Source organism: Procambarus clarkii, chromosome 52, assembly GCF_040958095.1.
Source record: "Procambarus clarkii isolate CNS0578487 chromosome 52, FALCON_Pclarkii_2.0, whole genome shotgun sequence".
NCBI lineage: Eukaryota > Metazoa > Arthropoda > Malacostraca > Decapoda > Cambaridae > Procambarus > Procambarus clarkii.
Window position 1 is genome coordinate 31,364,286 of NC_091201.1, and position 17,012 is coordinate 31,381,297.

Consider the following 17,012-nt stretch of genomic DNA (forward strand, 5'->3'; position numbering starts at 1 on the left):
AATGATATACACACAGAATCTTCAGGGCTTCTGTATATTATAGATCACATTAAACACTAGCATTCTGATGACACAAACTCTCTATAAATAATATGACAGTATTGGCTCTGATGCAGCTAAAACTACCATCCATCTCAAAATTCATGACATTAACTTTATTTATTTACTTTTTATTATTATTATTACTACACAGAAATCAAATTAACGACATGGTAAAAGAATTGCAACCTAGGGTACTACTGCACCCACAAGGGTCTCAAGGGTTCCACTAAAGCCTAAAATGGAGGAATTGTGTGAAACCCCGGTTAATTGCAACCTGCAGTAGTACCCCAGGTTGCAATTCTTTTACCATGTTGTGGCACAGTAGACGAGCGTGCCTGGGAACACCCAGCACATAGGTTCGAACCCTAATCACGGCTCCTATGGATTTGTTCATTATTATTATTATTATTTGAGCAGTGTGGACATAGTGTATCAGGGGACCATCCAAAAATCACCTTGGCTAACTACCTATTGCTCGAGATAACTGCTCTGCTTGTTAGAATTTTCACAAAGCTTAGAAAATTATCTGCTAGAAAAGTATATACTGTATGTTTTTATTTTTTATTTTTAGAGTAACATTAAAGGGGCCTGACAGCTGAGTGGACAGCGCTCAGGATTCGTAGTCCTAATGTTCCGGGTTCGATCCCTGGTGGAGGTAGAAATAAAGGGGCAAAGTTTCTTTCACCCTGATGCTTCTGTTCACCTAGCAGTAAATAGGTACCTGGGAGTTAGACAGCTTGCTACGGGCTGCTTCCTGGGGGTATGTAACAAAAAGGAGGACTGGTTGATAATGGGCCATGGGGAGGCTAAGCCCCAAAATCATCAAGATAACCTCAAGATAACATAGGTCAATAATGTGCAATATTTCCACATTTTATTTTCATTCATGTTGAAAAATGAATGAGAAATGTTGATATGTTTACAAAAATTTGTCTATTCATTACTGTAACACAAATTCTACTATCAAATCACATTTTGTTTTGCAGCTATGCTCTAAATATATGAGGAATTATTAATTGACCTCTCATGGTGTTCAAAAAAGAACTTGACACACATCTCCAAATGATACCTGATAAGCTGGGCTGTGATTCATATGTCAGGCCGCAAGTAGCTGTGTATAATCGCCTGGTGGACCTGACTACCAACGAGGAGGCCTGATCAGAGACTGGGCCACAGAAATGTTTATCCTCGGAAACAATGCAGGGTAACCACAAGAGAGCAAATTCATTTGTGAAAATTTTAACGTGAAATTTATAGTAATAACTAAACAACTTAGAAAACACTAGGAGAGTACAGTATAAGCATTTTAGGTGTCACCGAGAAGAACCCACCCCGAGATGCCCATAACATTTACAGTCTGGAAGGCACCGACAGGTTGGAAAGTTAAGTGTTAAATCTCCAACAGGCAATAGAAGCAGTTAAGAGGGTTAAACCCTGCTGATACCAAAGAAGTCGGTTAGCAAGTTGGTGACTAGTTGTACTCAGATGTACTTACTTGGGCTTAGCTTCAGCTCTTGGGTCTCACCTCTCAATCAAATGATGTACAGAATTCTGAGCCAGTTGATTTCTACCAAACCATGCTAAATAGTCTGCACTGTCAATTCCCCTGAGTATTTTGTATGTTAATTAAAATCATTCAAAGCTTGGAAAATATGCTAACCTGTAATATAGTTTCGAAGTTGAAGGTGAGACCATTCCAGAGAGTGAATTCCCCTGATGAGGCTCCTGTCACCAGGCGTCGACCCTCTGGTGTCCATGCCAGACAGAAGATGGGACACTGAAAATTAAATGAATATAAAGCTGCATATCCAATATACAATTGTTAGTTATGACAAGCTACAGTACAGCCTGAACTTATTTATATAATAATATAAAAATAAGCAGGAATATGTTTTTTTTTGTTTGTTTTACAGAGGTGGGTACAGGAACAGACAACCGTTATCTCCAGTTATCAGGTTGAGAGCTTTCCAATCCCATAGCTCATGGTAAGCCCTACCTACTAGTTTCCCTGGAAAATGACCCTCCAATCATTTAACAACTAGGTACCCAATAACTACTGGGTGAACAGAAGCACACAGCTATGGATTGGCACCTTGCCAATCCTCCCCGGCCAGGATACAAACCTAGGCAAAATTGCTTGCAAAGTGCAGGGTGTGTTTTAATACTCAACTCTCTTAACACAATATATCTATACTATGACAAACAATCTAGCAATTACACGTATATTATATTCTCAAGCAATTTGATCTTAAGTAATTATCTACAATTCTATTCCCAAACCTGTATTTATCAAGGATCTTTTCTGAATCTAAAATTATACAATTTGTATTGATTATTTTGTATGGTATTACATTTTATGTTGATACATTTTAGCACCTTAATATCACCCTTTTAACTTAAATACTATGTACCGTACTTCAATTATGCCCCCCCCCCCCAATTCATTGCCTTTCAAAAGAATGTAATTTAACCTTTCTTGATTTGTATTTATTTCTATTTCCTGAGAATAACCGTCTTCTTTATTTGTAAACATTCAAGCGAGTGTCAATTTTGATGTGCCCAAAACTGAACTGCAAATCTCTCTTTCTACCACCGTCTCTCTCCCCCAACCTCCCCCCCTTCTCTCTCTCTTTCTTCCATCCTCACTCACTCTCTCTCTTCCATCCTCCCTCCCTCTCTCTTCCATCCTCCCTCCCTCTCTCTTCCATCCTCCCTCCCTCCCTCTCTCTTCCATCCTCCCTCCCTCTCTCTTCCATCCTCCCTCCCTCTCTCCCCCATTCTCCCTCCCTCTGTCTCCCATTCTCTCTCTCCCATTCTCTCTCTCTCTCCCATTCTCCCTCCCTCTCTCTCCCATTCTCCCTCCCTCTCTCTCTCTCTCTCTCTCCCATTCTCTCTCTCCCTCTCTCTCTCTCTCTCTCTCTCTCTCTCTCCCATTCTCTCTCTCTCTCTCCAATTCTCTCTCACTCTCTTCCACCCCTCTCTCTCTCTCACTCTCTTCCACCCCTCTCTCTCTCTCTCTCTCACTCTCTTCCACCCCTCTCTCTCTCTCACTCTCTTCCACCCCTCTCTCTCTCTCACTCTCTTCCACCCCTCTCTCTCTCTCACTCTCTTCCACCCCTCTCTCTCTCTCTCTCTCTCACTCTCTTCCACCCCTCTCTCTCTCTCACTCTCTTCCACCCCTCTCTCTCTCTCACTCTCTTCCACCCCTCTCTCTCTCTCACTCTCTTCCACCCCTCTCTCTCTCTCACTCTCTTCCACCCCTCTCTCTCTCTCTCTCTCTCTCTCACTCTCTTCCACCCCTCTCTCTCTCTCACTCTCTTCCACCCCTCTCTCTCTCTCTCTCACTCTCTTCCACCCCTCTCTCTCTCTCACTCTCTTCCACCCCTCTCTCTCTCTCACTCTCTTCCACCCCTCTCTCTCTCTCTCACTCTCTTCCACCCCTCTCTCTCTCTCTCACTCTCTTCCACCCCTCTCTCTCTCTCTCACTCTCTTCCACCCCTCTCTCTCTCTCTCACTCTCTTCCACCCCTCTCTCTCTCTCTCACTCTCTTCCACCCCTCTCTCTCTCTCTCTCACTCTCTTCCACCCCTCTCTCTCTCTCTCACTCTCTTCCACCCCTCTCTCTCTCTCTCACTCTCTTCCACCCCTCTCTCTCTCTCTCTCTCACTCTCTTCCACCCCTCTCTCTCTCTCACTCTCTTCCACCCCTCTCTCTCACTCTCTTCCACCCGTCTCTCTCACTCTCTTCCACCCCTCTCTCTCTCTCTCACTCTCTTCCACCCCTCTCTCTCACTCTCTTCCACCCCTCTCTCTCACTCTCTTCCACCCCTCTCTCTCACTCTCTTCCACCCTGTGTTTCATGTGTGAAATTAGGGTGAGACTAGCCCTAACCATCTGGCCTCCATCCTTGAACAGATGCACAGTCTTTCCTATATATAGATATAAGAACAGTTTATGTGCATCTGTGTACAATTGTAAGTACAAGTGTACCTATAAATGTACAATCAACTGGCACCCTTGGTCCTATAAGTTCTGTCATATCTACTGTACTCTTAACCTTTAGGCGCAGGGTAATGCGGTCATCATTACATGAAGATTTAAAGAATGTGTGTGTGTGTGCATGCACTTGTGTGTCTTACGTTATATTGTCTAGTTTATTGACAGCTACAGAATGAAAATATAACACAAGTACAGTACATTACCTTGGCTTTATTTGTAGAAGTGCGCACGAACTTGGTAACGACGGCATTAATTGGATTCACAGGATATGCAATAGGTGGAAGTATTTCTGAAGCATAACAAACATCTGCTTGAAGTGTACAGCGGTCACGCTCGTCTCTCTGCCACACACGATTTTCTAACATATTTACAACAGAGCAGTTATAATCGACAGTCTTCCGCATGACACTCTTCCGAAGCCTTTTGCCATCAAATTCGCCATCTGGAGCTTTGAAGGGTTTGAATGACAGTGGCTGGAACTGTTGAGTTCCCACTCCCGGGGGTGGGGGCTTCCCCTGGGGAATGGGGGGTGGGGGCATGTTGAACATCCCCACTTGAATCATCTTGCCTTTTGTGCTTCTTAATCTGAAAGTAGAATCAGTGTACAAGACCTACATTAAAAAGTACAGTACGGCAAATCTCTATATTAATGTGCATGTATGTAATGTTGTATGCAACTTGTGAAATTTGTTACCTAAGAATAACACACACACCAGCAATTATGGATGAATAGTATAACTTTTTATGCATCTGATTGTCCCAAATCTAACTACTTTATCAGTTGGTACATAACCCTTATCTGGATAGTTTATGCATAACCCTTATCTGTGTTTAAACACTTCCAGGTGGTATCAACATATTAAGATGCATAATGGAATCTCAAGAATATTATACTGTACACATATCTGAGAAAATGTGTTAGCTGTCAGGGTTACTGGCATTATCTCTAACATACTAAAAACAGCTAAGAGAGCACCACTCCATAAAGGAGGAAATAAGGCAGAGGCAAAAAAATTACAGACCGACAGCACTACAGTAACATCACAGTAGGTAATTACACATCATAAAAATCTTTGAAAGAGTGCCAAGAAGCAAGATCACAAAATACATGGAATCACAGCATCGCCATAACCCCGGACAACATGGTTTCAGAACAGGGTGTTCTTGCCTGTCAGAGTTGCAGAGACATGGCATTAGATGCCATGGAAGACAAACAAAACGCCGAAATAATTTACACCAATTTTGCAAAAACCTTCGACAAATGTGACCATGGTCAACGTGGTCAACAACATGGTCAAATGTGACAACAGTCAACAAAATAAAATTAGGTCCATCAACTGTGAAGAGCTCAGTCCCTCAGGGTACAGTGCTTCCTCCAGTACTTTTCCTCATCCTCATATTGGACATAAACAAGGACACAATCTATTGTACTGTATCATCCTTTGCAGATGACACTAGGATTTTTATGAGTGTAAACAACATAGAGGACACAACAAACCTTCAATCAGATTTAAATCAAGACTTTCTATGTGCTACAGAAAATAATATGGTGTTTAATAAAGTTCCAGCTCCTGCGCTACGGAAAAAATGAAAATATAAAAATGGAAACCAAATACAAAACGCAGTCAGATCATAACATAGAACGTAAAAGCAATGTAAAGGATTTGGATGTACAGTACTCATGTCAGAAGACTTTGCCTTTAAAGAACACAATAAAGTGGCTGTCACAACTGCAAGAAAAATGATAGGTTGGATAACAAGAACCTTTCAAATCAGAGTTGCTACAACTATACCAATGATGATACTTTTCAAGATGCTAATGCTCTCTAGAGTGGAGTACTGCTGCACAATGACAGCCCCTTTCAAAGCTGGAGAAATTGCTGACCTGGAGAGCGTGCAGAGATCCTTTACTGCTAGAATCCACTCAGTAAAACATCTAAACTATTGGGACTGACTAAAATGCCTAAATCTGTATTCCCTTGAGTGCAGGCGGGAGAGATACCTAATAATTTATACAGAGAAAATAGTAGACTGGTCCCAAACCTGCGCACAGAAATAGCACCACATGAGACCAGAAGGCATGGCAGGATGTTCAGAATGCCCCCATTGAAAAGCAGAGGTACAATAGGTACTCAGAGAACTATCAACATCAGAGACCCGAGACTGTTCAACATGCTTCCACTACACATAAGGGGCATAACTGGCCGACCCTTTACAGTGTTCAAGAGAGAACTTGATAAACACCACCAAAGGATACCTGATCAACCAGGCTGTGATTCATACGTCAGATTGCGAGCAGCTGCATCCAACAGCCTGGTTGACCAGTCCAGCAACGAAGAGGCCTGAGCGAGGACCGGGCCGCTGGGACACTAAACCATCACAAGGTAAGGTAACCAGAGTAGGTAAGGTACAAAGTGAAAACTCCAATTTCAAAGGAATGGCAGTTCAAACTCTGAGATGGGATTCTGTAATTGGCCCAATCCATTTTCGAAGGTTCCTTAAACAGAATTATTGGCAGTACTAGACCCTCTACCAGCCCAAATTAATAGCATAATAGAACTGACAATCACCTGTAGCAGTAGAGCATATTGATTGTTATTTCTTGTTATTGCAGTGTAAAGCACTTTAAAGCAAATTTCTTTAAAGTACCATACAAGTGTCAATAACATTACATTATTGTAAGAAATGTTTTGAGTTAATACAGTTCATACTCTGTACTGAGTATGCAGTATACCATTTTGATTAGACATTTTTTAATTTTTATTTTATACCTTTAGATTTTTTATTTAAATATCCGACAATACCATAACCAACAGTTGTCAGTTAATGTAGCCTTGTTGGTAACCAAGACATCAGGAAGAAACAAATAAAATAAATGCTTGCTCTGTACTAACCCTAACAGTATTTTGATTCTCACAAAAAGTGCTGACTTTGTAATAAACATGTGTTAATGGTGAACTACTGTACTAGGGTCACTGGAATATGTATATCTCATTTCTTAGGTAACAAAGATTTCCTCACTGACATCTCATATTTGAATCTTCCATGGTTATTCCTCAAAGAAATTGGCATTCTCACATCCAAAGAGCCAAACTCAACCCCCACAACTAGGTGAGTACAGTCATCAATTTAATAACAAATGCAACTCAAAAACTATAAGTCAACAGATATAATATTTGGATCATCTACGAATGGAAATATCTCAAGTCTTTCCCAGGGTAATGTACTTGCTCAGATACAGGCCACAATGTACAGTACAGTACTCAAAATGGTTCACCAACAGATTTTAAAACCTACCTAAACCCAACCCAAATCTAACTTATTCTACCCTAACCCAACCGAGCCTAACCTAAGCTAATACATCTTAACAATGTATACGGTAGACTTGTCATACTGTTTTGTGAAAGATTTTACCATATCCCACCAGCTCTGGTACTCTCTCTCATAGGAGATATATACAGAACATGTGGACATAAACCACTGTATAGTGCTGTATCATCCTTTGCAGAAGACACTAGAATTTTTATGATGACAAATGGCAGAGAATACAGCAAACCTCCAAACTGATGCAAACCAGATCTTTAAATAAGCCACAGAAAACAACACTGTTTAATGAACACACATTCTAGCTATCTTATGGAAAAAAACCAGTATTGAATGTAATGAAATGCCAGTTTTTGGGCGAGCCCCAGAGGCTCCCTAAAGCTATCTGACCTGATATACTAGCAGTGCTATATTAGTTGGGGGTCATCAGACAGAGTTCTTATGCCTACCAGAGACTATGAGCCAGAACTTAGCCTCCTCAGAGAGGTGCAGGGAGCAATGGCCTATGAACACTTTACATTTAAAGTACAGTGTCATACTTGCCATACTGGCGAATCAATACAGACCACTATCTGGTTGAAAATTGAGAGCTACATCTTCAAAATAGCAAAAGAACTCCTCCAGAAAGAAAACAAACGAGCAACATTTCATCCAACTACCCCCCCCCCCCAGCAACTCACCAATTCAGTTCTTGAATGATGAAAGCCGTCAACTAAAGGGAGGGAGGGTGTCAAGAGAGCCTCCAAGGTTCACCCAGAAACTGGTGTTTCATTATATTCAACGCTGGTTTTCTGTGGGGAGCCCCGTCGGCTTCCTGAAGCCAACTACAGTACCCACAGAGAAGGCAAACAGGGACTTACCAGGAAGGGGATAGCACCGCGGGTGAGGAAGAGACAGCTGAAAAACATGAGCCCTGGAATCGGGAACGAAGTAAACCAGATCAACCCAAAGAGCGTTCACCGACACAGAGCCGATGGCCCGCAGGTAGCAGTGTAAAGCAGCCACTTGGCACAGAACATGATGCACCCGCAGCCTAACCAACCAAGTATCCACAACCAACGGACCCCTTCGGAAGCCCACCAGCCCATTCATCTCCAGAAAAGGAGACAGCTGCAAATGAACAAAACGACCACTAGGACCAAAGAAACAAAACCCCCATGCCAGAGAAGAGCATGAAGCCCCCAAACCCAACCCCCAGAGGCCAAGGCCAACAAAAACAATGCCTTCCAAAAACAACCACGAAATGATGGGGCTACTACAAACTAAGAAGAAAAGAAAAACCCCGATCCAATGACCAAGAAGTTTCAGGCGGCGCATAAGCAGGCCACAGGTGAAACAGTGCACGAGAAAGCTTGCAAAACAGAAAAGTGATATCCACTCCGAATGCAAGCTGCAGCAGCTCCCCTAATGCCGCACAATAATATAATTAAAATAAAAATAATTAAAACTAAATGGGTAGAACACCTGGAGAGAAACAATATAATATCAGACAGACATTATGGTTTTCAATCTGTTAGATCTTGTGTATTGAGTTTATTCACTTTCTATAATTGAGCCACAGATTTTACAGGAAAGAGATGAATGGGTTGACTGCATATATCTGGATCTAAAAAAGGCTTTCGACAGAGTTCCACATAAGAGGTTGTTCTGGAAACTGGAACATATAGGAGGGGTAACAGGTAAGCTTCTAACATGGATAAAACAATTTCTAACTGATAGAAATATGAGGGCAGTAATCAGAGGCAATGTATCGGAGTGGAGAAATGTCACAAGTGGAGTACCAAAGGGTTTAGTTATTGCATCCATGATGTTCATTGTCTACATAAATGATCTGCAAGATGGAACACAGAATTATATGAACATGTTTGCTGATGATGCCAAGATAATAGGAAGGATAAGAAATTTAGATGATTGTAATGCCCCTTCAAGAAGACCTGGACAAAATAAGTATATAGAGCACCACTTGGCAAATGGAATTTAATGAGCATAAATGCCATGTTATGGAATGAGGAATAGAACACAGACCCCACATAATCTATAAATTATGTGGAAAATCTTTAAAGACTTCTGAAAGAAAGATCTAGGGGTGGTTCTAGACAGTTTTCTATCACCTGAGGACCACATAAAGAACATTGTGAGAGGAACCTATGCTACGATTTCTAACTTCAGAATTACTTTTAAATACTGTACATGGATGGCGAAATACTAAAGAAATTGTTCACAACTTTTGTTAGGCCAAAGCTAGAATGTACAGCGGTTATATGGTGCCCATATCTTATTAAGAAGCACATTAACAAAGTGGAAAAGGTGCAGACATGCTACTAAGTGGCTCCCAGAACTGAAGGGCAAGAGCTATGAGGAGAGGTTAGAGGCATTAAATATGCCAAAACTAGAAGATAGAAGAAAAAAGAGGCGATATGATCACTACGTACAAGATAGTAACATGAATTGATAAAATTGATAGGGAAGACTCCCAGAAACCTGGAACTTCGAGAACAAGAGATCATATATTTAAGCTAACTAAATAATGCAGTTCAAGAAATATAAGAAAATTCACTTTTGCAAACAGTAGTAGACAGATGGTACAAGTTAGGTGACCAGGTGGTAGAGGCCAAAACCCTCAGTACTTTCAAAGCGTTATACAACAAAGAGTGCTGGGAAGATGGGATACCACGAGTGTAGCTCTCATCCTGTAACTACACTTGGGTAATTACAATAAGTGACAGTATTAGGCATGAGATACCGATCAAGAAAAACCCACGAGAAAAAGGACAAAACAACCACGTCTGACACTGAAAAAATCCGACGAAGAGAAAGAAAATGGCAAAAAGACCACCAAGATGTTCATACTGTCACTGAGACAAAGACTGCAGGTGGGACACCATAAAAAAAACACACCTGATCATTTGATTAACTCGGGGGCATTTTTGGATACTACAGATCCAAAACGATCCACAAAAGGCAACCAGAATATAAATGAAGACATCTTGCAGGGAAATTAAAAACAAAATAAATTGCATTTTTCATAGTTAGGTTAGGACAGAAGAGGTTAGGTTAGGGTATTTAAAGGGTAGCAATGACATAACAGTGCTTAGTCCCCCATTATGACCCTTACTTCCTTATTAAATGGTGATGCATCTCTGTCCAGATACCCCAACCTGTTCTCAGGAAAGAAGCACCCTGTAGGCAATCACTTCAAAACCACTATGTAATTATTGTAGTACTATTATCTACTCCCTATCGTGCGTCAGCACTTTGGAGAAATGCCCGACAGGCGACTGGAACACTATAACACAGTGCACAGTTACAAACCAAATAAGGTTTCAACTTATACCTATCCATGGTTAGGTTATGGTGAGGTTAAGGTTAGATTATGATTAAGTAAAAGTCAAGTTAAGATTATGTTTCATAATCTTAACTTGCATTACATTAATCTTATCTTGAGATCTTGAGGTTATCTTGAGATAATTTTGGGGCTCAGCGTCTCCGCGGCCCGGTCCTCGATCAGGCCTCCTTTTTGTTACACCCCCCTCCCCAGGAAGCAGCTCGTAGCAGCTGTCTAACTCCCAGGTACCTATTTACTGCTAGGTAACAGAAGCATCAAGGTGAAAGAAACATTTTGCCCATTTGTCTTCGCCTCCACCGGGGATCGAACCCCGAACCTCAGAACTACGAATCCGAAGCGCTGTCCACTCAGCTGTCAGGTGCTCTTAATAAAGTATATTACTGTATTCTCAAACATATGAAATATGAAATTCAAAAACCATTTGAGCCTCCCTTAGAATTTCATTTACAGAAAACCAACTTCTTCACAGTTTCAAAGAAAACAAATTAAGTACAGTATAACCAATACATTTTATAATACAAAGTTATGACTTGAGAATATTAACACTTTCGCGCTCTCGGCACTCAAAAAAAAACAATACCCCAGATGCTTTCGGCACTTCGCGCGCCTACGCGGTAAGACCGAAAAAGTGTACACTCTTTTGACTGTCCTGACAATAATTGAAGGCGCACGTATTTAAATTTGGTATCACTGTGTTCGCAATGAAATTGTCTATAAGAGCATACCTATAAAATGCCGCCCAAGCATAAGGAGTATCAACACCAAATAAAAAACTATGCAGATCACTCGCCGAGAGCGCCAAACAGCAACAAAATGTTTCCACTCTCTTAATGGTTGCGAAGCCTACAGTTGTCCTACATCGCTAATTTTGGTATCATTGGAATCGCAATATAATTCTCTACACGGACATATGCATATGAATGTTTAATATACAGTAGGTAATTGCCCACCCGCAAGAGTGTGAAGTGGAGAGTAGTTAGCCGCGAGCGCACTGGCGAAAAACACAGGGGGGAAATCATGCTTGGAAAGTTTATACGTTTCCTGACCCTACTTTTCTATGTACGTATTTCTTTTTTATACCAATGTGTTCGCAATAAAATTTTCTAGAAGATAAAATGTATAACATTTGTACAAAGCATGTGTAAGAGAAGCGCCAAATATAGAACCACGTCGCTCAGTATGCGTTCGCGGCAGAAACGAACGTATTGTTTTCGTTCGTTTGATGTTTGTCATGTTTATACTTGTTGAAACATTTTATAATTTGTATGAGTGATCGCAGTAAAATTCCCTACACAGACATATACATAACACATACAAATATTTCCCACGTGTTGGATATATCAACGGCTAAAGGGAACCCACTGCCACACGCTCGCCACACCCCCAAACATACTTTGTGTATTTTTTTTTTTTTTACTCATAGAAGTTTATGTGATATAATATTCATTCTGGTACCAAAAAATTCGCAAATAAATTCTCTACAAAACGTATATAATCTGAGAGTATCCCCATCCATTTCAGTTAAAAAATGGAATTTATAGAAATATTTTTTCGATGGACGAGAAAAGTAGGCAGTTATGCGGAATCGTAAGAAAAAACGGCGACGAGTTATCTCTAATCTAAAGCGCGAAAGTGTTAAATAATTATTTTCTGATGAGGACAAAGGTTCACTTGGCAATTTATAAGTAGCCCATTATTGGTATTGTAATATGATTCAGACCATCACAAATATCTAGATAAATATGCAGATGTTTTACCAGGGAAGCTTGCTGGTCATTAGAATCACTTTACCCTGAGAACGACCCGAGATACCAGCACCAAGGTGACTAAATACTTTACGCAGTGCTTTATAACTGGTTGCTTTCACCTGTTAATATCTAAAATTTATTTATTTATAGATACAAGAGTTCATACATTCTTGTAAAGACACTAGCTTGCATAGCATTTCGGGCAGGTCCTTAATCCTGATTTTCCCTAGAATACAACCCGCCAAATCGTTTAACAACCAGGTACCCAGTCACTGTTGGGTAAACATAGGCTACAGTTAAGGATTGACACCCAATCAGAATTTAATGAAACTTTCTGGCAATTAAATACATTAATTAATACAATTAATTGCATTAAATTTAATTACAAGGTAAAACTGATGGTATCTAGCAAATTTATGTATTTTTTTAATCTAATTAAAAAGATAATACTTTCATGGATAAACTGATGGCATAAATAAAATTGCATTAATTAATTAATACAATTTAATTAATTAATGTACTTTAATATTGCATCAGACACAACTGTGGTGACGTTTTAAAGATAATTGTCTCCTCTTTCAATAAATACTGTACCATCAGTTTATCCATGAAAGTACCTGGTTGATGGGGTTCTGGGAGTTCTACTCCCCAAGCCCGGCCCGAGGCCAAGCTTGACTTGTAAGAGTTTGGTCCACTAAGTATTATTTACATTTTAACTCAATTTTAAAAATAATAGCTTATGTAAATTTGCTAGATACCAGCAGTTTTACCTTATGATTGATTAACAATTCCCACAAGGGTAAGCTTTGGACCAAATGTGTTTACGACTGCATAAAAACTCGTTGTCGTGTGTCTACCTCACTATTCACATACTGTACATCAAAATAATTTTTGTCTGGAACAGGAAACCTGTGTGTATACACATATATACTTTAGACTCGTAACGAGGTACCTGCTTGATGGGGTTCTGGGAGTTCTTCTACTCCCCAAGCCCAGCCCAAGGCCAGGCTTGACTTCTTGAGTTATCTTGAGGTTATCTTGAGATGATTTCGGGGCTTTAGTGTCCCCGCGGCCCGGTCCTCGACCAGGCCTCCACCCCCAGGAAGCAGCCCGTGACAGCTGACTAACTCCCAGGTACCTATTTACTGCTAGGTAACAGGGGCATTCAGGGTGAAAGAAACTTTGCCCATTTGTTTCTGCCTCGTGCGGGAATCGAACCCGCGCCACAGAATTACGAGTCCTGCGCGCTATCCACCAGGCTACGAGGCCACTTGTGAGAGTTTGGCCAACCAGGTTGTTGCTTGGAGCGGCCCGCAGGCCTCCATATCCACCATAGCACAGTTGGTCTGGCACTTCTTGAAGAAAACTACCTGTATCTAGTTTTCTCTCAAAGATGTCCACGGTTGTTCCGGCAATATTTCTTATACTCGCTGGGAGGATGTTGAACAACCGTGGACCTCTGAAGTTTATACAGTGTTCTCTGATAGTGCCTATGGCACCCCTGCTCTTCACTGGTCCTACTCTCCATTTTCTTCCATGTCGTTCACTCCAGTACGTTGTTTTACTGTTTAGATTTGGTACCTGGCCCTCCAGTATTTTCCACGTTTATATTATTTTATATCTCTCTCGTCTCAGTCAGGCTGGCGTCTCTCTCGTCTGCACGTCAGGCTGCGAGCAGCCTGGTTGATCAGTCTAGCAACCAGGAGGCCTGGTCGACGACTGGGCCGCGGGGACACTAAGCCCCGGAAGCACCTCAAGGTAACCACCTCAAGGTAACCTTTCCTTTCTAGGTCCTCCTCAAGGTTGGATTACTCCCCAGGATGCAATACCAAACTGGTGCCTAGCTCCGAGATATCTATTTCTTGCTAGGTGAACACACACATTATGTGAAAGAAAACCTACCGAACCATTTGTATCCTGGCCAGGGAGGATCGACTGGGTGCCAATCCTTAACTGTAGCCTCTGATCACCAAGCAGTAAATGGGTACCAGGTTGTTAAACAATTTGGCAAGTCCTACTCCAGGGGAAATTAGGATTAAGGACTTGCCCAAAACACTGTGTGCTAGTGGCTGTACAATAATGTAAGAACTCTTGTATATATAAATAAATACAAAAATAAATAAAACCTAAAACCCAGCCTCCCTTTGGACTTTTTTTTTTTTTTTTCCCCATCAGACATTTCCAACATAGAATTGAAGACGGACTACAAACCACTACCATAAACTCGGTCACAACAGTGTAGTGTCCGGCCCACCTTAGGACAGGCCTGGCGTCTGGTCAATACCTGACCCCACCTGAGGACGGGCCTGGCGTCTGGTCAATATCTGACTCCACCTGAGGACGGGCCTGGCGTCTGTTCAATACCTGCCCCCACCTGAGGATGGGCCTGGCGTCTGGTCAATACCTGACTCCACCTGAGTACAGGCCTGGCGTCTGTTCAATACCTGCCCCCACCTGAGGACGGGCCTGTCGTCTGGTCAATACTTGCCCCACCTGAGGACGGGCCTGGCGTCTGGTCAATACCTGCCCCCACCTGAGGACGGGCCTGTCGTTTGGTCAATACTTGCCCCACCTGAGGACGGGCCTGGCATCTGGTCAATACCTGACTCCACCTGAGTACAGGCCTGGCATCTGTTCAATACCTGCCCCCACCTGAGGATGGGCCTGGCGTCTGGTCAATACCTGCCCCCACCTGAGTACAGGCCTGGCGTCTGTTCAATACCTGCCCCCACCTGAGGACGGGTCTGTCGTCTGGTCAATACTTGCCCCACCTGAGGACGGGCCTGGCGTCTGGTCAATACCTGACTCCACCTACGGTATGACTCCTTCAGGGGGGGGGGGGGACTAGTACGCCATACCTCCACGTGTATCAAGTACCCAATCCCTCCCCTCATCAACGCGTATCATATTCAAAGCTCATCAAAGCATTTAGTTATCATCAGCGTTGGTCACGGACCACCTGACACAAAAGACAAAAATTCCCATAAAACTGTGTTGCGCTACACGGGCCCCCAAACAACCATCCATTCTCGCTCGGATTTACTTTCAGTGTAATACAATCTCATATCTACGATACCAGGAAGCGACTATAGATTCTTACCAATGTTCTTTAATTAAGGATTCCAAGGAATAGAACAGAATTTAAGGATCACACGAGCTTTCTTCACGTCTTCTTAACAACCGCCATCATTATCAGGCTTCACACACTCGCCTTCCCCGTTACTACACATCTTCACATTTTCAACATAACTACACCTTTTATCTTCAAGTAACTATGAAAGGATTACTAAAATTTAATCACACTAATGCAAAAAAACAAAATTATATTAAAACCCCAGATATGTGGATATAAATATAAATATATATATACCGGATTAAAATTCTGGTTTAAGGGAAATGTGATTTACTTTATTATATGTAAAATTCTGTTCATTTTTGTGATACTTCGAAAATTGATTTGTCCTAAAAGTATACAAATGTTTTATTTTGTGTGCTTTGCTTAGCAAAATACTAGTTAGTTGAGCAAAAAAGTTTGAGAGTATCGTAAACATGGAACTGGAAATGCTTTTAATAACTAGCATTTTAGTTATTTTTGTTCATAATCGTCCTGGTGCAAAATAAATAGCTAATAATATTTATATTTGTTTCATTTTAAACCAGAATAATCCATTATTACGCACAATATATTATTTCTTGAATATATGGAGTGTATAGTAGTAGGATCCAAAAAAGATCGCTAGAGGCAACTTCGTGACGTCATCGTAAACCTTAAACCATCTTTTACTTAATAAATAATAAATAATAAATAAATAAATTTTTATTCAGGTAAGGTACATACATACAAGGCATGATACAAAAGTTGATGGATTTATAGATAGAGCTCACGGGAGACATCTCCCGTCACGCAGGGTGCAGTCGCACCTCCACAGATCTCCAGTATCATCTATTGATACTGGTAATGGCTCAAAAGGGCCACCACTTACGAGCTATTCATGCCCGTGCCACCTTTTCGGTGGCTTCATCTTCATCTTAACACATTCACAAGGGAGACATCTCCCGTCATGCAGGATGCATTCGCACCTCCACAGATCTCCAGTATCAGCTCTTGATACTGGTAATGGCTTAAAAGGGCCACCACTTACGGGCTATTCATGCCCGTGCCACCTTTTGGGTGGCTTAATCTTCATCAATCAATCTTAGATAGAGCTAGTACATACAATGCCTAAAGCCACTATTACGCAAAGCGTTTCGGGCAGGAAACTTATTTATTTATTAATTATATACAAGAAGATACATCGTGTTTAAGAGAGTACATAGCATTGATGTTTTTACATTCTTGTAAAGCCACTAACACGCATAGTGTTTCGGCCAGACACGCAATAAATAAATAAATAAATAAATAAATATATATATATATATATATATATATATATATATATATATATACATATAATACATATAATACATATATATTATTTTCGTTAGGTTAGGTTACATTTATATACGGCGTAGTGATGACGTTGAACGACTACTCTTGGGTTCCTTTTTGAACCCT

General features: G+C 41.2%; 1 protein-coding gene across 1 annotated transcript in view; it reads right to left on the bottom strand.

Moving 5' to 3' along the window:
• Wdr33 (WD repeat domain 33) overlaps window positions 1–15,698 on the bottom strand; it is a 77,703-nt gene extending 62,005 nt beyond the window's left edge. The window contains exons 1-3 of the mRNA XM_045750661.2: window positions 15,558–15,698; window positions 4,243–4,624; window positions 1,703–1,819 (exon numbers count right to left, since the gene is read on the bottom strand). Of these exons, the coding sequence (XP_045606617.1) occupies window positions 1,703–1,819; window positions 4,243–4,602 (477 nt within the window). The 5' untranslated portion in view covers window positions 4,603–4,624; window positions 15,558–15,698. The remainder of the gene's footprint in view (window positions 1–1,702; window positions 1,820–4,242; window positions 4,625–15,557) is intronic.
• Between the last annotated feature and the right edge of the window lie 1,314 nt (window positions 15,699–17,012).